At 46.5% G+C, this 23,692-nt stretch overlaps 1 protein-coding gene across 1 annotated transcript; it reads right to left on the bottom strand.

The window, feature by feature from the left end:
- Positions 1 to 21,311: 21,311 nt before the first annotated feature.
- On the bottom strand, positions 21,312 to 22,627 carry Hoxb1 (homeobox B1). Its single transcript, XM_059269644.1, has 2 exons — positions 22,057 to 22,627; positions 21,312 to 21,640 (listed from the first exon to the last, which is right to left on the bottom strand). The coding sequence occupies exons 1-2, from the start codon at positions 22,625 to 22,627 to the stop codon at positions 21,312 to 21,314; spliced, it is 900 nt and encodes a 299-aa protein (XP_059125627.1).
- Positions 22,628 to 23,692: the final 1,065 nt, after the last annotated feature.

The raw sequence follows: 23,692 nt of genomic DNA, 5'->3' as shown, positions 1-23,692 counted from the left end.
AGCTTCCATGATAGCCATTCAAGGCAAACTGTATGCCATTCTTAACCCCTACATAGGTACAATCTGTTTTAAGATGCTTATTTTGACAAGTGTCAGTAATTTTTTAAGGGAAAGAATGTAGGATTTAAGCCTGGAAATGAGGGACTGGAGAGGCGGCTCAGCTGTTAAGAGTGCCCCTGAGTTCAGTTCTCAGCACTATGTAGGCTGGCTCGCAAATGCCTGTAACTCCAGCCCCAGCCGATCTGGCTGCCATGGGCTCCTGCATACATAGTGCATACTGTGAATGTATATGTATATAAACATTAATAAGAACATAAAAATAAGCCCAGCTGGGTGGTACACACCTTTAATCCCAGCACTCGGGAGGCAGAGGCAAGTGGATCTCTGTGAGTTCAAGGTCAGCCTGGTCTATATAGCTAATCCAGATCAACCAGAGCTACACAGTGAGACCCTATCCACTGCTCAGTTTCTTTATCTCTAGAATGAAGATAATCATAATGAGACTAATTATACAAAGACTCTAGGCTCTATAGTCTTTCAAAAGAAGTGCTATGTAAACGTCAATCTAGGCTCCATCTCCCAGTGTGCGTGGCACCAAGCATGTGTTCAAGGAACATGAATTGTAGTTGCTAAGTACTATAAGTAATGAAAAAAAAAAAAAAAAAACAAAAACAAAAAAAAAAACAACCAACTGCTTTTCAGTCTTAGACTGGTCAATTTACCAATGTGGTCAGTGAGACAAGTAGGCCAGAGAATGATGTACCCTGTAAGTGAGTGAGCCCCAGGCCCTCAAACTACACATCCTGTTGGACCAAGAAAATCACTTCTCATCTCACATCTCCTTGTTCAATGTCAAAGTCCAGAAAATGCCGTATCATGCCAAGAGTCTCCAGACCTGTATCTCCATTAAGGATCCGAGTGAGAGTTACAGAACCAGTAGGCAAGACCTCAAAATTGCATTTTGAGAAAGAATCTGTAGTGAACACAACCCAAGTCATGCTCTCAAAAAGCATTTCAAGGAAAGCATTAGATATAGACTCCAACGCCGAGTGAGGCGAATACAGGCAGGGGCAGCATGTGCCCCAAAGGCTGACCTCCACGTTGTTACCCGCTGCAGCAGGAGGGATGCTATTTCTTCCGTGTTTTTCATCCCTTCGAGAACAGAGAATTTCAGAATTGCATCTTTACCCCAACCTCTGCCTCCTGGTGGCCCGTGACAACAATATTTTCTTGCTCAGCGGGGCAAAACTTCCCGTTTCCATCTGTCCTTTCCCTGTGTCTTAGCTCCACAGAGGTCCCTGCTGCAGAAGGAGTTCTCCAGGCGGTGATTTGCTCTCCCCTGGGCCCCGCTGCTTTGTATCTCGGAAGCACGACAGGGTGAGAGCAGAAATGAAGGGACCGAGGCCGTGTCAGCTGCTCTAGGGCTCAGGTCAGGTGATCCGATTTTTTAATGAACATGGAGGCTAGGGACTTGAAAACAAGGTCAAGGTTCACAGGAGGGCTGGCACAATGTGTGTCAGGATTATTAAATCCTCACTGCGCACACATCAGTGTTCCTTAATATCCATTCCTCTCAGGGGCTCAGTGGTGCTCTCAGCAGAAGGGAATCCAGATCTCCCGGACACCTCTGACTTTGTGCTGACAGAGGCATAGAAAGAACATCTGGCAGTTAGGGTGTGTCCTAAGGATTTGGTTCCCACTCTGACACTTGAGATGCTTAGCTTTTCCTTCTGCCCAGAAACAATCAAAGGCCAGGTTCCTGAAGTGTTTCAAGGAGGATGCAGCCTGTAGATCTGCAGGGGGAAGTCCTACTCAGTGATGCTGCTTGGCCTGCTTCTCACAAAAGTATGTTCCTTATTCCCTTTGGGGACACTTTTGAATGCTGGGGATCTTGACTTTCTGTTTCCGGTTAGAATGAGGGCTTTTTTACTTGGCATGCTAATTCTAAGCATCACTAGAAGGAATACGGTTTCTGGTAGACTCCAGTCTTTTTCTTGTATTCTGGTATTTCCTTTTAGCTGCCTCTAGGAGCAAACACTACCCACTTCTCTACAAGGAAGTGATGCCCATCTTTAATGGATGGAGGTTCAGTTGTTAAGTGTGCAAAGGTTCATGGGATGAGGTATAGAGAATATTCCAAAGGGTTCTTAGAAAGGTGGAAGTGAAGCTCAGTGGTGGAGGGCTTGTCTGGCATGTGCAAGGCCCTGGGTTTAATCCCCAGCACTGGGGGGAAAAACAAAGCAAAACACCTATTTAGTCAATAAGAGGAATCTTAGAGACATCTCAGGATGACCTGGTGTAAGTTCTCACCACTAAAAAAAGAAAACAAAAACAAAAAAACACCTTGAGAGAATTAACTTCTGTTTTCTTTCTTTCTTCCTTTCTTTTTTTTTTTTTTTTTTTTTTTTGAAACAGGGTCTCACTTTGTAGCCATGACTGGCCTGGAATTTGCTATGTAAATCAAGCCAGCCTGGAACTCACAGAAATCTGCTTGCCTCTGCCTTCTGAGTGCTGGGATTAAAAGTGTACGGTACCTAACAGGGCTTATTTTTATTATCTTATTTTATGCCGATGCCTCTCATGCTTACAGACGTGAGCTTACCACATGGAGCTCCTGCAGATACTTAACTGACAAAGAGAAAGGCTCATTTTAGCTCACTCTCTAGAAGTCTCCATCCAAGTCTGTGACAGGAGTATGCTGTGTGTACACTATGAATATGTATTACTCTCATTTTCTAATAAAAAGCTAATTGGATGATAGCTGGGCAGGAAGAGATTGAGAATGAGAGCCAGACTAGGAGGATTCTGGGAAGAGGAAGGGCAGAGTCAGAGGAGTCATCAGCCAGATGCAGAGGGAGCAGGAGATGAACATGCCATGCTAATAAAGGCACTGCCACATGGCAAGGCATAGATAGAAATATGGGTTAATTTAAGTGAACAAGTTGGCTAGTAACAAGCCTGAGCTATTGGCCCAGCATTTATAACTCATATTCAGCGTCTGAGTCGGTTATTTGGGACCAGGCAGTTGTTTACAGGAGTACATGGCAGAACAAACAGCTCATCCTATCAACCAGGAAGAGGCTGTAGTCCTACAATTCCTTTCAAAGGGCACTCTTCACCAGACCCCACTTCCTATATTCCACTGTCTCGACCTATTAACACCCTTTGGGGCCAGCCCCTGAACACATGGACCTTTGGGAGACACTTATCTAAGCCATAACTTCACCCAAAAATCCTCCTGTTATGTTTATGGCATCAAGGATGTTTTCACTCCTCAAGTCATAAAGAACTCACTCAGAAGCTCAATTCCAACTAGGACAGCTTTTAATTGTTGGAAATTAATTATTCCTATTAACTTCCTAATTTCTCTCACAGAAGCCAGGCAGGATGAATGGAAGTCCAAATTCCTTCAAGTCTTTGAAAACACATATAATGTCTACTCTAAATATGTTTACTCCAAGCAAAGCATCTCTGGTTACTTCAACATTAGCCTATACAGAGAAACAGCGAGGGACTAGATGTGAAAATCCCTGAATTAAATTCCTAGCTTCAACAGTTACTAGCTGAGTGACTTGGAAAGTCATTCACCTCCCTGAATTTATTTTCTTCCTCTATAGTATGGAGATTATACACATGCTCTTTGTTTTTCTGTTTGAGTTTTTTTATTTTGTTTTGTTTGGGTTTAGTTTGGTTTTTAGAGACAAGGTTTCTCTGTGTAGCTTTGGAGCATGTCCTGGAACTCGCTCTGTAGACCAGGCTGGCCTCAAATTCACAGAGATCCACCTGGCTCTGCCTCCCAATTGCTGGGATTAAAGGCAAGCTTCACCACTGCCAGGCTGTTTGTTTTGTTTTTGTTTCTGTTTTTTTAAAGACAGACTTTCATGTAGCTCAGGCTGCTGTGGAATTTGCTATGTAGCCAAATGTACCTTGAACAGAACTCCCCATCTCTACCTCCAGTGTCCTGGGATTACAAACAGGTAACACCACACTCAGCTAACCTTACCTGCTTCTTTTACCTTCTTTCTCTTTGGTTCAGCAATTTATGTATTCCAGACTGGCCTCCAATCTGCTACCACCTCCTGAGTATGTATGTGTGTACACAAAGCATATACATACATACATATATATATATATATATATGTATATGCTTTGTGATTATCATCACTCTCTTCCATCTTAGCTGATCTCCTATGGATCTTTGTTGTTAAGAATGTGCAGCTACATGTAACATCTGATATTTATAGGCATCAACATGCTCAATAGGCATCTATGAGACAAACACTGTGTCAAGCAGTAGGATAATAAGGACTAACAAGATGGTCTAACATAAGGTAATCAGAGCGCTGTGGAAGGCAGCTATCACCACTCTACCCCCAACACTCGGGGTACTGTGGAATAAAACCCACGGTTACATGTATGTGTACCTGAACTTTAGAAGATCAGGGCAAGCGCTCCTAACTCAGATGGAGTCCAGGAAAACAGTAACTGGACTGGGTCTCGGAGGATACACAAGGGCTATCCAAACCAAAGAAGGGGTGAAAATATGCACGTTGGAGGCTGGAGAGGTGGCTCAATGGTTAAGAGCACGAACTGCTCTTGCAGAGGACTTGGGTTCAGTTCCCAGCACCTACAGCAGTTTACAACCATCAGTAACTTCAGTTCCAGGGGATCCAATGATCTCTTCGGCATCCACAGACATCAGGCACACATATGGTACATAGACATGCATGCAAGCAAAACACTCATACATACAAAATAAAAAGTTTTAAAACCTCAGTGGAAAAGTGTTTTTAAAAATTAAGGATGAGGCTGGAGAGATGGCTGAGTGGTTGAGAGCACTGGCTGCTCTTCCAGAGGACCCAAGTTCAATTCCCAGCACCCACAGGGCAGCTCAGACCTGTCTGTAACCCCAGTTCCAGAGGATCTGACACCCTCACACAGACATACAGGCAGGCAAAACACCAATGTACATAAAATAGGAATAACTAAATAATTTTTAAAATGTAAAAAACAAAAGTTAAAAATAAAAGTGTGCAGTAAGTATTCCACAAGTAGCTGCTAAGACTAGAAGAACAAGAAAAGTATTATAGCCGGGAGGCAGTGGTACACACCTTTAATCCCAGCACTCGGGAGGCAGAGCCAGGTGGATCTCAGTGGAGTTCGAGGCCAGCCTGGTCTACAGTGTAAGATCCAGGACAGGCACCAAAACTACACAGAGAAACCCTGTCTCGAGAAACCAAAAAAATTTTTAAAAAAAGAAAAAGAAAAGAAAGGGGTTATAGTGACTCCTGAATTATATTCCAGGTGTTCCCAGAGGCTAATGCTCTGGGTCCTGGGTGAGCCTCACAGCCATAGTATGTGATGAGCAGCTGAGGGCTGAGGGTATTTCACTTGGAGTGGGAAAGTGGCGTGGGGGAAGCCATGGTGACTACCTTATGATAGCTGAACTAATAGCACTGGGCACAAAGGGCAAATGTTTCTGTAAAATAAATTTCATGTTAAGTAAGGAAGAAGAGTCAGAGTGGCTTAAAGAGAAAATTGACTGTCTCACGAAGTCCTGGTGATGGGTGGGTTACCGTCAGAGGCTGGACAACCACTGGATGGAAACATTGTCTAAGTGTAAATAGAAGAAGACTGGGCCAGATGATTGCTATGGTCCTTTAGTGTACTCTAAGATGCTGTTAAAATATGTGGATGCGATGCTATAGATTAACGTTAGTGAGACAAATGTCTCCCTTAATATACTTAGCCTGTTATTTAAATCTACAAGATCGTTGTTTTATATGAAGAAGGTGAGAAAACCAAAAACGGAATAGATTTGCTGCGTCTGTCAGCTATTAATATCCTGCTATCTTCGCCAAGTGTTGGGTCGGCCCGATCTTTACTCTCATATACATTCATTCATCTTTTCAATACTTCATAAATATTTACAGGATATATATTTTCTTAAGTACTAAAGGTACAAAAATAAATAGATGGATAAGTAAGTGATAAAAACATTGTGATACGTGCCGGCATGGGGGGCGGCCGGTGGCACAGGAGAACGTGGCTGCCTTTTCCTCCGGGGATGGTAGGGAGGCTCCTTGAGGAAGGAACATTTGAACTGCAACTCAGAAGATACATAAAGATTTTTCTAGACATAGACTGGATAGAAAATCATTCGGGCGAGAGGAATAGCTTATTAAAAGTCAAGGATAGAAAAAAAAAAAAAAGTCAGCCGGGCGGTGGTGGCGCACGCCTTTAATCCCAGCACTCGGGAGGCAGAGCCAGGCGGATCTCTGTGAGTTCGAGGCCAGCCTGGGCTACCAAGTGAGTTCCAGGAAAGGCGCAAAGCTACACAGAGAAACCCTGTCTCAAAAAACCAAAAAAAAAAAAAAAAAAAAAGAATTGTTGAAGTGAACCAGCACTCAGGAGTTCAAGTCCACCCTGGTCTACAGAGTGAGTTCCAGGACAGCAAGGAGCAAGGGCTACACAGAGAAACCCTGTCTTGAAGAAGGAGGAGGAGGAGGAGGAGGAGGAGGAGGAGGAGGAGGAGGAGGAGGAGAAGAAGAAGAAGAAGAAGAAGAAGAAGAAGAAGAAGAAGAAGAAGAAGAAGAAGAAGAAGAAGAAGAACTGTTGAAGGGAAGAGAAACTTATCCCACCATTCAGAGAGTGAAATGTCTGTGTAGCCTAGTGCAGGTGGAGTCTGAAGTCGCTAGGTGCCATCATTGTTCAGAGAGAGATGTGCACACAGGTAAAGGAGCTAGGCTGCCAAGTCGATTACTAGAAGAGGGGAGCTTCCATAATCTAAACCACGTAGAGTCCCAGGTTACTCCAGTACCCCCTGTGCTTGTCTGCCTCTCTTGGCTTCTTCCCAAATCTCCTCCCAGTTAGCTGGCCTTTGTCTCTCTAGCCCACAGTCAGGGCTGGTGATGGGAGAGTCGAGCTTCAGAGCAGAGGAGAGGAGACCTACAAAGTTTTAACTGGGCCTTATGGAAAGTCACTCTAAATCCCACCCCATCCCCTTAACATGCTCATGTTGTTTATTGATTTTTACTCATTCTCTGCACAAATTGATATTCTCTTTGGTCAGGGGGCTGAGTGACTATTGGCAAAGTAAGTGAACTATGGAGGACTTGGAGTCCCTTGGCTTGTGAAACTTATCAAGACCCATTATTCCAGCATAGCTGTCTCCAGGCAGGCTCCAGTGCATGAAAAAATAAAGGAAGAGAAGTTTGGTAAGACGCCTGGCTCTCGCCTTCCTATAAACTGTCTAATCTGTTAGACATTTCTTACCAGAGCCGGCAAAAACCCCGAGAGAGAAGTACCGAACTCAGATGAAGGCTGGAATCTTGAGCTATGTTGAAAATGTCATCTGTTCTTTCTCAAATACATCTCTCATACTCAGGTGTTTACTCCGTGATAGCCTATTGGCTCGGCAGGCACTGAGTCTCTGCACCTTCTATTTCTAAAATGATAAGGAAAGAACTTTCCATGATGCTCAATTCAGAGCACTCGGTGCAGAGAGGCCATGCTGCCATGGACTGCAGGGGCATGGAGAGTCTGTGCTCCCATGGACGGGAGGGGCATGGAGAGGCTGTGCTCCCATGGACGGGAGGGGCTCACAACCAGGGCCTCCTCCTGTTTTCCCCTCTTGAGCGTATGCTCAGCTCATCTAGAGAGCAGAAGGTAATGGCGAAGAAAAAATAAATAGGCTAACTCTGAGGGACCTGCCCAGGCACACTCCCTATGCTCATCTACTTAACTACAGACAGCAGAATTCTTTACAACATCTCATCAAGGAAGGGCTTTTTTTTTTTTTTTTTTTTTAATGTTTCTGCATGTTCTGGATTTACTGCCCAGATGCCCTTATCAAGAGCCCCTTCAGAGCTTTCCAGACGGATTGCAAAGTCGGCGTGTTTTTAAATAAACAGCAAGCTGGGCCCAGAATGTGGCTTCTTTGGGGCTAAAGCAACCTTTACATACAGTGGGAGAACAGATGCCAGAACCAAGTGATCTACTGCCCTTATCTGGCCCTGCCTCTCTCCCTCCCCTTCTCGGGTCTCCCCCAGACACCCCCACTTGTTAATTTTGCTGTCAGGACCACTGTAGTTGGCCTCAGGACCTGTGCTAAGTCACGCGATGGGAAGCTGCTGTGGTCCCCGGGGTTCTGCCTTCCATCTGCCTTGTGCCTGGCTCTGCAGATCACAGTTGGAAGTTAGAGATTTGGGCTTTTGATCTGCTTATGCTCCAAAGCCTTCAAAGCGCTGACCCGTATGTCTACCAGGACACGGATCTCCAGCAATGTGAGGAAGGAAGAAAGATAAAAAGGAAGGCAGATTCCTGTGAGAGCAGGCAACTGGTCAGTGCCCTGGGCTCCAGTCTGGGATGAAAACCTCGCCTTCTTATCCATGCCTGTATCGTGACTGCCACTGCCTGGGAAATCACATCACCTCCTTGCCCATAGGGAGAATTTGGAAAGAGAAGTTGAGGTAATACAAGCTCATTCAGGGATAGAATGGCCCAACTGCGTGAATTTTAAGTAGTCAAATCTCAAACAGGCTGAGGTTCGGTGGTCAGACCGATTCCTTGCATCACACACACAAGGCCCTAATTTTGATCCCTCACACCGCATTAAACCAGGTGTGGTGACATCTGCAATCCCAGCACTTGGAAGGTAGAGGCAGAAGGGTCAGGAATTCAAGGTCATCCTCGACTATACTGAGATCAAGGCCAGCCTGGGCCACATAAAGCAACAAAAAATAATTCTGATCTCTCTCTCTCTCTCTCTCTCTCTCTCTCTCTCTCTCTCTCTCTCTCTCTCTCGGGATCACACCAAGGGCATGCCTCACACATGTTAAGCAACTACTCTATTCCTGAGTCACATATGCACTTTAAACCCTCTTACACCATTTTCTCTGACTCAGTGTACTATACAAATATGAGACACTCAGCTTCACGATCAAGCAGGTTCAAAGTGCCTACCTCCTTCCTAACTTGGAGAAGACCACCCACCAACAAGATCTCTAAAGCAAAATCCCCCATCATACCCAAACTGTGAGTGAACAATAGTTTCACAGAATCTATTTATCAACAAATAGGTGACTTGGACTCAATTTGTAGAAATTCTCAGCCTCTACAGGTAATCTAGAAAGTCCCTTGATTAAGCTGAAGCTCTTGGCTATTTGGAATCACTGCTTGGAAAGGAAAAGGAGGAGGCAGTGACCTAAGACCCTGAGACACGTGGTGGTCTGGTAGCCATGGATGTAGTTGAGAATAGGACAAAGTGGTAAGAGAAACCTTCATCCTAAACACATTGTGTTTTCCACATGTGTGAATTTATGTAAACACTTGAGGACCAGAGGCAGACAAAGAAAATGATATGTTGCTTTTCAAATATATGGGATCTTGGGCGCGTTACTTATTTTCTCTGTGCCTCAGGCTCTTCATGTGTAGAGTGAGAATAATGATCACACTAACCTCCCAGAGATGTGGCGAGGAATAAGAGCTAACAGCAAAGTGCTCCATAAATGTCAATAGCGTCAACAATGATAACAAAAATAATAACAGCTACCACCAAAAAGGGAGGTCAGGGCAAAGTGTCAGGAGAGAAGTGAAATTACCTGGCCAGCAGTGATGAAGGAGAGTGGAACTGAAGGGTTGCTCCGGCTGGGTCACCTGTACTGCTATCCCAGGAGATAACAAGGCTGCTTCTTCCCAGCCCCCTGCACTGTTTCTCTGCACCTGCCCGCCTTTTCCTTCCCACAGTTGACACAGACAGCACAGCCAATGTTTGCTTCACCCCCACCCCCCACCCCCACCCCCACCCCCGCAAATGGCTGCTGATGCTGATGCGGCAGCTCTCATCCTGAGCTTGGGGATTTGTGTGGATTAAGGATGGTATCAGTGACTGATGCAGCCCTAGAGGTCAAGTAGATGGACATGATTTGCAGGAGAATTCCTCCCATTTCTCATCACCAGCCTGCCCCTTAGCCCTTCCCTGCCTAGGCCATCCTGCTTCTGTCAATGGAAATACAATGCCCAGATCAAAGGATATATATATATATTCCCATTCTACTTTCAACAGTGTTTATCACACTTTTTATTTTATGTTCACTTCTAGACACTTCACTGAGTGGGAAATATTAACTAAGGGAGGGAGGGTGAGTTGGGGAAGGACCTGGGAGTTGGATCTCAGGATGAACCAATGAAGATACTGGAAATGTGTATTACTCTTGAGAAAGCAAGCTTTGGAAGCTGGCATGGTGGTACATACCTTTAGTTCCAGCATTCAGGAGATGGAGTCAGGTAGATTTCTGTGAGTTCCAAGCTAGCCAAGACTATATAAAGAGACCCTGCCTCACCCCCCAAAAAAAGCTTTGGGTTAGGGGGTAGAGAGATGGCTCAGTGGTTAAGAGATAGGCTGCTCTTCTAGAGGACCTGGGTTCAATTCCCAGTTCACAACTATATGCAACTCCAGTTTTAGGGAGTCCAATGCCTTCTTCTGGCCTCTTTGAGCACCAGGCATGCATGTGGTACACAGACATACACATAAACAAAGTACTCAGACACATAAAATGACAAATTAATTTTTTTAATTTTAAAAAGAAAGCTCCAGGGAACCACAAGGAAAATGCCTTCAAATGTTGGAGGAGTGACTTGTAGGAAAGGAGGAACAAATGACTTAATCAGCTCAAGAAGGCCTCAGAAAGTTAGGTGGCACACGTCTTTATTCCCAGCACTCAGGAGGTGGAGGCACAGAGATCTCCAAGTTTGAGGCCAGCCTGGTCTACATAGAGAGTTCCAGAACAGCCAGAACTATACAGAGAAACCCTGTCTGAAACACCGAAGAAGAAGAAGAGGAGGAGGAAGTTAAGTCAATGAGTACAAGCCCCAAGAAAGCAAATGCCTACACAAGTCTCTCTCTCTCTCTCTCTCTCTCTCTCTCTCTCTCTCTCTCTCTCTCCCCCCCTTTCCTCTCTCTCTCTCCCCTAGATGATCATCAAGGTATTTTTTGCCAAAGGCAAAAACCAGATGTGATGGCACACTCACTAGCAGTCAGGAGGTAGAGGCACGTCAAGCAAGAGCTTCTCAGCTCCATAGTAAGTTCAAAACCAGCCTAGGATACACTGGACCTTTCGTGGGGTAAAAGGAGATATCCAAAGGCAATGATGGTCTGGGATCAACATCTTCTTCCAGGGCAGGAATTTTTCTCTATGCCTGCCAAAGATCATAAGAAAAAAAATATGTTTCCCTGTTGCTGGAAGCAGATTTTCAAGTAATTCACCATTCTTCTCTTTCCATTTCCTTAAACAACGGCTCCTCTATGAAGCTTGGAACTGCAGGGTGTGTGTGTTGGGGGGTGTCTAGAGATGTGCATTTGAGTGTGCCTGTGCATGTCTGAATGTGCCTGTGTGTGTGTGTATGTGTGTGTGTGTGTGTGTGTGTGTGTGTATGTTTAGGGAAATACCCTTTTTTACCAGGCACACCTAACGTAGAAAAACCTGATATTCAGACCCATAGGACCTTTGAGCTTTTCTGTCTCCTGGCTCCACTGCCATCGAGGCAGCTTCAGAGACAGCTGGAGTGGACCCCATGCTTCAACAAACCACAAACCACTCACTACTCCAGGATGGAATGGGAAGAGAGAAGGGACGCCAGAGGAACTGAGTCTAGATCCTTGGTGACTGTGGGAAGATCCCCTGAGTCTAAAATCCTGCCTTAGTTGAAAGAAAAGTTCCTCAAGACTTCCCTGTGACCTGCAACAAGAATCCGAGTTATTTCTCGGTGGCTAGGTAAATGTTGACACTTGTCATCAAAAATAATACTGAGAAGTGAATGTAAAGGTCCTGAGGAGGGAATTAAAAAGAAAGAACCAGGGACTCTCCTGTTCCCTCAGAGAGGAATTTGGTACTGAGAACAGCTCAAGACCTGCCCAGTGTAGGGGACACACTCAGCCAGAGGCCCATCCTCATTAGTAAAATCCAAACAGAGGACCCTGTTTTTCATCCAGAAATTTGCATTTATGAGGGCTCAGGGAAGAGAAGAATTAATAAAAGGTAAGGGGAGACTTGTTCTAAATTTTTTTTCCAGTCTTTCATACCCAAAAGAAATAACTTCTTAAAAACTAAATTTAAGGACTGGAGAGATGGCTCAGTGGTTAAGAGTACTGGCTGCTCTTCCAGAGGACCCAGGTTCAATTCCCAGTACCCACATGGCAGCTCACAGCTGTCTGTAACTCCAGTTCCAGGGGACCTGACACCTTCACACCAATGCACATAAAATAAAGTTAGATAAATTTAAAGAAAAATTAAATTTCTTTAGCAAAGTGGAGCTTTTACAAAGAAATTTTGTGAAGTACTCAAAGATTGAGTTCAGTAGATTTATTTAATGCATATTCAAAGTCTCCCCCTCCCCTGCCCCCCCCCCGCCTTGTTTTAGAGACAAAGTCTCACTAAGTAGCTCTGGCTATCCTAGAACTTAACTTTGTATCTAGATTGGCCTTGAACTCACATGCCTCTGCCTCTCAAGTGTCAGGACTAAAGGTATGTGCCAAAGCATCCCCCCCTCTCCCTATTTTTTGGATAGGGTTTCATGTAGCAGAGGATGGCAATGAACCTGTGATCTTTCTGCCTCCACCTCCTAAATGCTGGGATTCCAGGCAGGTGCCACTATTCCTTGTACATGTGGTGCTGGGGATTAAAACCAAAGCCTTATGCATGCCAGACAAGCTGTCTGCTAACTGAGCTACATTCCCAGTTCCACATCAGAAGTTCTGGAACATTTTTAGAGGTTTGTTTTTATTGTATGTGTATGGGCGCTTTGCCTCCATGTATATCAATGCACCTTACACCTGCCAGCTACCCAAAAAGCCAGATGAGAATGTTGGGTTCCCTGGAACTGGAGTTAAGGTGGTTGTGAGCTGCCATGTGAGTGTTGGGAACTCAGCCCAAGTCCTCTGCAAGAGCAACAGGAGCTCTTTTACCTGCTGGGCCATTTCTCCAGCCCCAGAATTTTTAAATTCATTGACATCAGTAAGGATGCCCAAAAACCCAAAGTTAGAGAAGTATTAGACACTACTTGCACACTTAACTTTTATTTGTATGCTAGTACCTTTGTTCTTTATGGTTAAATTCAGGGGATAAAGTCAAGCTTTTTTTTTCCCCCTACTCAAGAAGGAGGACTCAGTTAAATATTATTGAGTGATTGGTCCAAAACACTCATATCAAAATCAAGGCAATGGCAGCTATCTAGAGCTTTGATGTCCTGTGAAGAAAATGTAAGCAAACGGTTTATCTGTCATCTGGGTTTCTGGTTTTGCATTCCTTTCTCTGAATTTTGCTGTTCCCCTAGTGTTGAGTCACACACAGATGGCCAAGGAAAGGAATCTTAACTCCATTCCTTCTTACTTCTGCTTTGGGAATATCACAAAAATAGATTAGGTTAAGGGATTTTTTTTTCCTTAGCAAAAAGGCCCCCCTTTTGACTGCCATATGCCTAGAACAATTCTGTTCCCACTAATACATGTCTGAAGTTTCATTTTAGATCACATAGTCAAAATACACTTCAGGGAGTGGGAGAGAAGGGTCAACAGGCAAGGCACTTCTAACCCGCTTGCTTTGATTTTGTGGAAGGCCTATTGTCAAAGCTGTGTACAAGGTCAGCTTGTTTTCAGATAGGTAACCACTGCTGAGGAAGGTCGACACTGCCCCAGGGAAGGAGTCAAGGTGCGGACTTCAATGGGTTTTCAATTAGTTTTGAAGTGTTCCCTCAGTGGGTGGGAGCCTACAGACACAATTCCCTTTCAAAGTCATTTCAGCCTTTTTCCATTTCCAAAGCATCCAAATCCCTGAATTTAAATGTTCTGAATAGAGATCCTGTGTTAGATCCTGGCTTTCCCCGTCCCACCCACCCACCACCTTTCTGTCTCCCACTTGCTCCTTCTAGTCACCCTCTGCGACCTGGAGGGGGTCTCTGCTGCCATGCTCCAGTGTGGAGAACAAAATACTGGTTATGACAAAGACTGAGTGTTAATAAGAGTGCTGGGAAATGGTGGAGGGAAAATCTTGTCAGCAAGGACCATGAACTAAATCCCCACCCTCTGCCAGCCTGTGTTTCCAGAACATAGACCAGGAAAGCTTGTCCTCCCCACAGCATCTTGTCCAAACATTGCCTCTTCGGATTCCTCATCTCAGAAACCAACACGCCTGGCAGAAGCTTCGGGGTAGTTTCAAAAGGGCAACCAGCAAACACTTGACAAAATTATTCAGTCCATCCCTGATATCTCAAACCTTGTTCCATTCTCCTTGGGGAACCCATAACATGGAGCAGGTGTTAGACAAGAGGCCTTTTCTTCGTACTTCGGCTTCTAAAACCCATTTCTGTGGCATCATGGTCCTGTGTAGATCCACAGCAGGAAGAAGCCATCAGTTCCCAGAAGTTCCCAGCCATGGAAATTGGCCACAGACCTGGCAACAGCAGCCTGTCTTCTCCCTCCACTTCCCTTAGGTATTGAGCTTAATGCTTCTAGGAAATGTCTCCTTTATGATACCCAACAAATGAGTCTCTTTAATGGCACTGGCGTGGAAAAAGAAAACCCTCATATTTCTAGAAAGGAGTAAATGAAACTTCTAGGGGATGTTGGAATATGGAAAGAAGTGGAAGGCTTCCTGAGTGGCCTCTCTATCCATTTTCTATCAACACAAACACCCACTGGGCCTTCAGAACCTCTTCACTTTGCCAAAAGTTGGATCTCTTCTTGGGTTCACGCTTGCTAAAGCAAAGGAAATCCTGAACAAGCAATAAGATGGAGATAAATGAAAGACCTCACAGTGCACTTCCGTTTCTGACCCTTCTTCCATTAGCTTCTTGTTGGCACGTGGGTGGTGGCTGCGCTATCGGACCAGCCAAACATCCAAAGCAAACATGATTTTATGATCCCTTTAGGGGGATGTGTATCTGCTAGAGGGCAGGATTTTGCTTTAGTATTTGTTTATTCCACAAGCATGGAGTGAGCATCTGTCACAGGTGTTGTTCTGAGGACTAGAATTGGATCAAGGAGTAGAACAGACAAAGATCCCTACTTATCTGGCATACCATATCTGCAATCCCAGAACCGAGGTGGCTGAGGCAGAAGGCTGGGAGCTGGAGGCTAGCCTGAGCAGCAGAGCAAGAACTGAGAAAACAAAGAGCTGGAAATGTGGCTCAGTGGGTAGAGAGTTGGCCTGGCATATATGTGTGTCAGCGCCTGGGCACAGTATTACCAAATCCATAGAAAAATCTTTGTCTTTATGGATCTTCTGTTCTAGGACACTAGGAGATGTGAAATCAGTTTTTGTGTATGCCATGAGACATGGGTCATTTCTTTGTTGGTATTTGTTTTTTTTTTAGTATATTTGAAAGAGTCTGAGCTGTCAGAGTTCACTAAGTTTCTCTACTAAACGGAATGGTTTCTAATACTAATAACAAAAGACACAGTTCTTTGCAATTCTAGATCATCCCCGACACCCACCCAGGCAGCTCCATCTTAGCCCCTCCCCACACCCTCTTTCCCCCCAAAGACTGCCAATTTCTGAGTCCATCCTGTTCTCCAGGAGGCCCGTGCTGCTGGTCCAGCAAGAGAGACCAGGGCATGACCCCAGGACCAGGGCCCTTCCTCCCCACCCCCTACACCTGCCCCTCCTGCCTTTCTGGCTTCAGCAATCCCCCTTCTGGGACAGACAGTGCTCCAGGACTGGGGAGTTGGGGGCTGCAAGCCGTTTCAGAGCTGAACTCTCTATGAACCAGGAAGGGAAGGGGTGGGGGCAACCAAGGAAAGCCAGCAAGGGCAGGCTGGAGGGGCCGGTCTTCAGAGCAACTCTCCTGACTGGGTAAATATTGAGCTGCCTCCTCTCCAAGGTGGGGGTTGAAATGGAGCTGTCAAGCCAGAGTAAACTGAAGGGAGCATCTGGCCTCTGAGGAGCAGAGGGAGCAGGCTTTGCTGGGCTGCCTCCCTCCTCAGCTCCCCTCCAGGCAGAAAAGGCTGCAGGCGTGGATCACTCCACCAGACCCAGGCCAGTGATCCTGAGAGCTTGAAGGAAATACAGAAAGTGATTTTAATTAGCTCTAAGTCAGTAGAATAGATCCACCAGGACGCCTCCTACCTAAATTATCCCTCTCCTTACATCCCCACCCCCAAGTCTCCATTCCTTCTTACACCCATCTCCTCTATCTGTGGGGCAAAGGAATATTTCCACTTATATTAAGTACTAGGGAAGCAGGCCTAGGGAAACTTGGTGACTTCTCCAAGGTCACAAATGGTGTCCTCAGTAGAGCAAACTCAGGTCTTCTGAAATTCTTTCTTCAGAAGATCTGGTCCATTTCTTTTCCAACCAAGATGATGACAATGAATGAAAGCCAGGAGGCCAGCCTTGGAGCTGGAGTTCATAGCTATTTGAGCCTTTCTGGTTTTCTAAGCATTAAAGATTCTACATTGCCAGTTCCTGCTGTGTCCAGGACATACTGGTTAGATATGACATGTTGGGGAATGGAGAAACAGTTAAAGTCGAAGCAGCTGAGACATGAGTTAAGTCAAATAAGGGAAGTAGTGCAAAGAATTCCTTGGAGCCAGAACTGAGTCATGGGGCGGGGTGGGGGTGGGGTGCAGGGGGGGAGTGGGGAGGTTGGTACAAGTGCAGGGAGCCCCAGTCTCATGGACTGCAGAGAGGATGCTGTCTAGAGGGATGCAATGAAGCTATCCTACCAGGAAGATCCCTCCTTGTGACTGTTGCCTTTACTATTAAACAGTGTTCTGCGGGACTCTTCTGCATCCTTTCATTCATAATTATTTTATTCCCTGGCAGCAAATCCTGTGGCTTGAGTGCCAAATGGGTCTGCTGGTGCAGTATAAGGGATGAAGGCTAGAAGATGCCTGCGTCTATTATGCCAGGGTTATAATTAACTCGGTGTAAGAGAGTAATAGAAAATGTATTTCTGTAGCCACATAAAACAAGAAATCTCTCTGCACACTTAACTCTGTGCCAGACAGCATCCTGAGTACTTTATATATTTATATTAAAACTTTATATATTTATATTAATATAAATATAAATATATATATATATATGGCTTCCACATCCTCTATATTGTATCTGAAGGACTGGAACCTAAGGAAACAGACTGGCATGTTTGCCCTCCGCCATTCTGATCAAGAATTTAAAGCATCCATCGTCAAAAGGATACCAAGGACTGTTAAAGGCTTTCTGTCCATCTTCCCACAATGCCGAAGTGGGAGGAGGAGAAGAGGCTGAGATAGTTCACCTCCTTGATAGGTAGTCAGGATGAAATAAGGAAAAGGAGGAGAAAGTTCAAACAGATGACATAAAGTGTTGTCAGCCACTGATAAGGAAACCCCTTCTACCTGTCCTTGCCCTATACACCTGCCAGCAATCAAATAAGAGTAAGTGTGGGGGGTGACATAGCCAAGATACTCCCTGCAATAGAACGGGGCTATGGGAAGGGAAGCAGACATATCCCTTTATACAGTGATAATAGTTGTTCTAACTCACCTTTATTTATGAAACATTTTTAACATGTTAACTAACTTAATTGCAACATCAGTCCTATGACACTGGTGCTAAACTTATCCTCACTCCACAGACAATGAAACTGGATGGAAGAAGTCAGCCCCTAGCCCAAGACCCACAACTCTATCAGGAAGCAGGGCTTAGAGTTCAGCACTGCAACCTGGATAGTTTCCCAACTCCGTGGTCCTTCTCTCTAGACCATTCTGACCTTCATCACCTCTTAACTTCCCCATCTACTCCCTTTTCTCTGCCCTGACTCTGACCAACCACCCAAGGGTACTGTTGCAAGGAATGCCCATAGCAAAGAAATCCCAGGGTTTACAAATCAAAACAAGAGGTTGGAGGTTTTCAAAATCTTTCTCCCTCACCCAAGAGATCAAAGGACCTCACATTGAGAGAGCAAATGTTGAGGAAAGGGCAAATAAAAAGAGGAAAAGTTCACACTTGGGCGGAGAACAGATGGTGTAGATTGGGTGGGGTCCCATGTCACTGCCAGCGACTGCCTGGAGATCAGAAGGGCTAGGCTTCTTAGAGATGTTCCAACCAGCCCTGAGAATTCTCCTTCTCATGAAAAACCAAGATTATATGGAGAGAGATTCATCTGCAAAACTGGATTTTTTTTTTTAATCTAGTAAATGGAGATGTGGAAATAGATGGGTTTCAATTTGTGCACACAGGAAAAAAAAGTACCTCTCTGAGAGGTGTGGAGGAGTCTATGAATGAAATATTTGGGCATCTATTTTGGAGAGTTTGACAATGCAAACCACCAATTTGAGTCAATTGGAACAAAAGGCATTTTTGCTTTTCGGTTTACCAGATTCTCTTTTGACATTTGTGAGAGAAGACTATACCATGATGTTTGTTTGTTTGTTTGTTTGTTTCTCCAAATAAACACCTTCCAGCAAACCCATTCCTTCCAGGGCCTTGGGTTGGAAGTAGGATTCAAGCGTGCAATGGAGTCTGGAGTTTTGTATCTAAGGAAATGGAAGACTCTGACCGTTGTGGATTATTTTCAGCCTGCCTCTTGTTAATGAAGAATTGATCACACACACACACACACACACACACACACACACACACACACACACACACACACCTTCCCTGGAGGAATCTGTTGGTTCCTTCTGCTATAACCAAAAATCAAAGGCCTTCTGCTTTCCTCCAGGCCCTTCGATCACCCTCCCCCCTGGGGCCTGTCACCCCAAGTCTGAGACTCCTTTGGCTCTACCATCCTTATAGTCCAGCCTTGCCCTAACCACTGCTCACTTGTTCATAGGAGCTAACAGTTGGAGGGCCCATAAATACCCAACCAGGGGCTCTAACCAGTTGATATTAAACAGCTTCAAGCAAGAGGAAATTTGTTTCAAAGACACTTGCTCTGGCCTCTCCTGTCAAGGTGACCCCTTTGGGGAAGCCAAGCTTGATGGCAATTTCAATTAAATGGAGAAAAGCAGTTAATAGATTTTTTTTTTCCTTTTAAGACAGGACAAGAAAGCAACCTCTGGGAAAGCTGAGCTTCCTCTTAAATGCTTCTCTTCCTCTCCAGCTGAGCTGTGCAATTATTGATAACGTTGCCTCTCGCCTAATGGCACCAATTTCACGAGGAAACAAATGCTTAGCATTGCTTACAAGCGTTGAGTCCTTTTCGCTGCCTGTCTTCCTTTGCAAGGTCACGAATTAAATGGATTGGGGGGCAGATAAGACCTGTCTTCACCATCACTGCACCCCAGTGATATGGTCCTGGCCCTAGAGCTTAGGGGGTCTCTGGGTCACCAGAATCAATAGACTAGGCTTAGAGCCTGGAGCCCCCTGTCATTTCAATGGCGTTCTGGAGCCCAGAGTGACTGCAGTTTGCCACTTCTGCGCAGCTTCCAGAGGCACGGCCCCCTGCCTCTGCTTACTAAAGATTTGCCAGTGGTACTGGCGGGGAGACAATAGTTGCCCCCTGGGCGCACTGCAGGCTTGTTTGGAAAGCCTAGAGGTGTTTAGAGGTAAAAAGGTCAGCTCAGGATCCTGGTATACCTCCACTGCCTCTGTCCACCCCCAGGTCCCACTGTTCACCCAATCCCCAGCACCTCCCCCATCCACCTTTGACATCTCCTTACCCCCATCCCTCACGTATCTCTTCCAAAGCCACCTCCTTCCTGTGGTTCAGTGCCTTGGGCCTTAGCCAAATGACTGGTCAATTGCAGATGACTCAATCTGATACTCCTGTGTGGAAGGGCTGGGACTGGGGCTTAATGTGTGTGCCAGTGAGGACTTTGCCAATGACTCATCTTCCAACTCTGGGAGCAAGAATGAGAGTGTGACATCCCATAGCTTCAAGCCTGCTGTCTTTACAGTTAGCAGGGTCCAGTGCAAGCCCTAGGGAAGGGATGGGGGATGTAGAGAGAAAGGGAACAGGTAGAGTCCCCTCAGCCATTCCCCCCAAATCCCCTTATACCCTCTTTCAGACATCTCTAACAGATGATCTGTTTCCCTCCTTCCCCACCCATTTCTCAAGACCATCTCAGAACTATCTGGCTCTACCACCTTCCACCACGTGCTTCTGGGTTCTCCCAAAAGACTAGTGGACTACTAGGTGTCTGGGGCCCACTTCTGCCTTGGTTGGGGCCCACTCAGTTCTCATTATCTTGACTTCTCCGGCCCAACCAGTCAATGGGCTGGTAAAGTTCACGGTCTCCTCCAGCCCAAGATAGAGAAGCAGACGCAGAAGGAAAAGGAGAAACAGACTTTATTGAAATGAGGTAGCTTAGATACAAAGGGAACCTGGCTTGCTTGGGACATAGTTTTCCAGAAACTCAAATGGCCTCTCTGCTGTCTTCAAAGTTCAGAGAAATGCTGGAATCTGCTGGGAACTCAGTCGCTATTCCTGGACCTGTCCAGACTGCCCCAGGGGTAGGGCGGCTTGTGGAAAAGAGAATGGGGGGGGGGGGTTCCAGAGGCAATAAATAGGGGGAGAGGAGGTGAGGAGGGGGTAGTGCCCACCCCTTCTTGGTTGAGGATTACTTGAGGCGGTCCTTGCAATGATGCTCCAGAAACAGTACCAACTTTCAAAATGCTTTGGTGATTTAGTGATGGCGTTGCCGGTGGGAAGGGGCGGGTCTCACAAAACAGCCTCAGAAGGCTGCGTTAGTGCAATAGAGACGTGCCAGCAAAGAGTTTGTGGGATTGCTTGGGACAGGGTGGTTTTTGTTTGGTTGGTTGGTTTTGTTTGGTTTGTTTGTTTGTTTGTTTGTTTAGTATGTCACAAGGCAGTCGGTGCTATTCTAAGGTCTGCGGTGAGCTGGCTGGATTAAGGATTAAGATTAAAGATTGATGATAATGTGCCTGCACTCCAACACATCCCCCACAGGAAAATCCTGAGGATTCTTTCTATCCCAGGCCTAGCAAGGGGAGTTGGGGTGAGAGTGCTCAAAGAAAATTCTCCAAGCTCAAAGGCACTGAACTCGAGTCGGAAGGGAAAGGAGAATCCAGGGTGAGCTGGCTCCTACCCCCACTAGAGTGTTGACATTGAGCCAATCTCTAGATCAAAGGCAAAAGGCCTTTTCTCCACCCTTGATGGCTGGGTACTCCCGAAATCCCAAGACCTGTGGGATCCCCAGCTATCAGTCATCCCTCCACCCCCAGATCTGAGAAAAATTACGTTTCCCCACTCCTGCCCAGTTTCCTCTAAACTGGTTGCGCGGCCTTGAGGAGGATAACCAGGGCTGTGAAGTTTGGGAGAGTCTACGAGAGGACTGGGTCCAGCGCTCAAAGCCGGATAGCTCAAGAGGTGATGGAGCTGGGCGAGGCTTCTGGGGAGGTGCACGTGGACTGGTCGGAGACATCTCCAGGCGCTTCCTTGGGGCAACCTGAAGGGGCTGTAGGCACCCTGCCTCCCTCTCGCTCTCTTTTCTTCTGCTTCATGCGCCGGTTCTGGAACCATATCTTCACCTGTGTTTCATTGAGCTCCAGGGTGGCGGCGATCTCCACCCTCCGCGCACGGCTCAGGTATTTGTTGAAATGAAATTCCTTCTCCAGCTCGGTCAACTGGCGCGTGGTGAAGTTGGTGCGGAGGCCACCGGGAGTGCCCAGTCCCAGCTCCGACACCTTCGCTAGGGGCGGGGCAGGGAGAAAAGCCACGTCAGTTCCCTCACCTCTTTCTCCCTCCCCGCCACTCCTCCCAGTCCACTCTGTATCCTCATTCATCATTCTACCCAAACTTAAGTCTCTATGCAGAACCACACACACCCTCCATCAGCAATTTCCAAATCTAGAACCAATCTCCCATCCATACTCACCTTCAGAAAGAAACCTGAGGTACTGGTTCCAAACTGGGCCCATAGACAAGGAAGTAGATTGCGGAGACCACCTTAAGGAGGTGGCCCCAAACTTACCCGATGGGGAAATCTCAGCTGACCTGAATACTTACCTGCCAATACCAAAGCATGAAGGGATGAACCATGCCCTAGCCCAGGGGCCTCTGTGCATGCCTAGGCCAAGGTGAGGAAGTGACCACTCTGAGCCCTACCTGTCTTAGGTGGGTTTCTCTTGACCTTCATCCAGTCGAAGGTCCGGGGAGTGAGAGTGCTGGGTTCTGAAGAACAGGATGACTCCTTGTCCTCAGAGATGAGATCGTAGGCTGGTGCAAAGTTTGCGGTCTGCTCGGTTCCGTAAGGGGGCTGCGGCGGCGGCGGAGGATACGGCCCTGGGCCGACTCCACCCGCTCCGTAGCTGTCGGGCAAACCCCCTAGCTGGGCTCCGTAGCTCGATGGATGAAAATAGCCTCCATCTCCTTCCGTCTGACCCACAGAATAGTACTGAGAAGGCCCATAGCTGGGGTTGCAGGCCGCTGGGGCGTACCCCGAGGGAGCGGAGCTGGAAAAGGACACCCCCAGGGATGAAGGTGGCTGCTGGACAGGATACCCCGAGTTTTGTTGGAGCGCTGGGCTGGGCAGCCCTCCACCATAGCGGCTCTCCCCTGTGTAGCTGTCAACGGCTGGAGCTGAGCTGGGGGGAAAGGAGGTTGGGGCGCTGTAGGCGCTCGGTCCCCGATTACAAAGTGGGTACTCTAAAAAGGAATTCATCCTATTATAGTCCATGTAGAGGCTGAAGGAGGGTCCGGCAGTTTGGGGGAGACACCCTCTTGCCCTACAACCTTTCGGCAGTATGTCACAGCTCTGAGGCTTGAGTCCATGGCCTGGGCCAGCTTGCCCCGGCCAGCGCTCCCCTAGGAAGGGGATAGGGAGTGGGGGTGGGGGGGCACATGTGATCTCTCCCAGGCCAATGGGCTAAGCGGGCCAGAGTTTGGCAGCCCCGGCGCCCATCCATCACCCCCCAAGCATTAGCATGACAAAGACATTTCAATCACTCTCAGCCCATCCATCTGAGAGCGACATGGAAGCGTCAAAAACATCTTTCTTCAAAGACTTTTTGGAAAGAAGGGACCAGAGGGAGAAGGGGGGAGAAGTTGGAAGAATATTCAAGACTTTGCTCCCCTCCCAACCCCCAAGGCCTTCAATAGGTTCTTGGATTATTAGATTTGGACAAATTCAACCCAGCTGCCCCTCACTCTCTTCTCCCCTCAAAGAAACCTACCCCCACCCAAGGCAGTAGAGCAAGAGATGGGAGAGCAGACTCCATACTCTGCCCAGAACCCCCTTTCTACGTTTCTTTCTCCCAGTTTGTCTTGGGATGACTGGGCTAGGGCAGCCTGGTGAGGTATGTTATCATGGGACAAAAGGATGACTAGAAAGGCCGGGAAGCTGTAAAAACACCTCAGGGTGTGAGCCAGGCTCTAAAATCCAGGAGAATTCATTAGGAATCAAGGGGTGGGAAAATGGCATTTCAAGGGGACCAGCGAGGACTCCAGAAACGTGAAGAGGAAGATGAGAAACACCCCATTCCTCTCTCTGCATAAACGCTCTCTCCTCATTCACACATCCATTTCTCTCCCTCAGCCTCTCTTTATATTCTCTCTGTCTCAATTCATCTTTCTCTTCGTCCATCTCTCTCCATATTTATATTCGTTCCCTACCTATCCATCAACTCATCTCTCTAGATGTATTTATCCTCTCTCCAGCCATCCATAGCTGTAGAAAGCTCACTCACTCAGACTTAAATAACTCCCTATATCTCTCCAGAGAGCAGCAGTGAGTGAGCCAGGT

This window comes from Peromyscus eremicus, chromosome 8a (assembly GCF_949786415.1).
Source record: "Peromyscus eremicus chromosome 8a, PerEre_H2_v1, whole genome shotgun sequence".
Lineage (NCBI taxonomy): Eukaryota > Metazoa > Chordata > Mammalia > Rodentia > Cricetidae > Peromyscus > Peromyscus eremicus.
The sequence above is the reverse complement of the archived record's forward strand: the minus strand, read 5'-3'. Positions and strand labels throughout refer to the sequence as shown.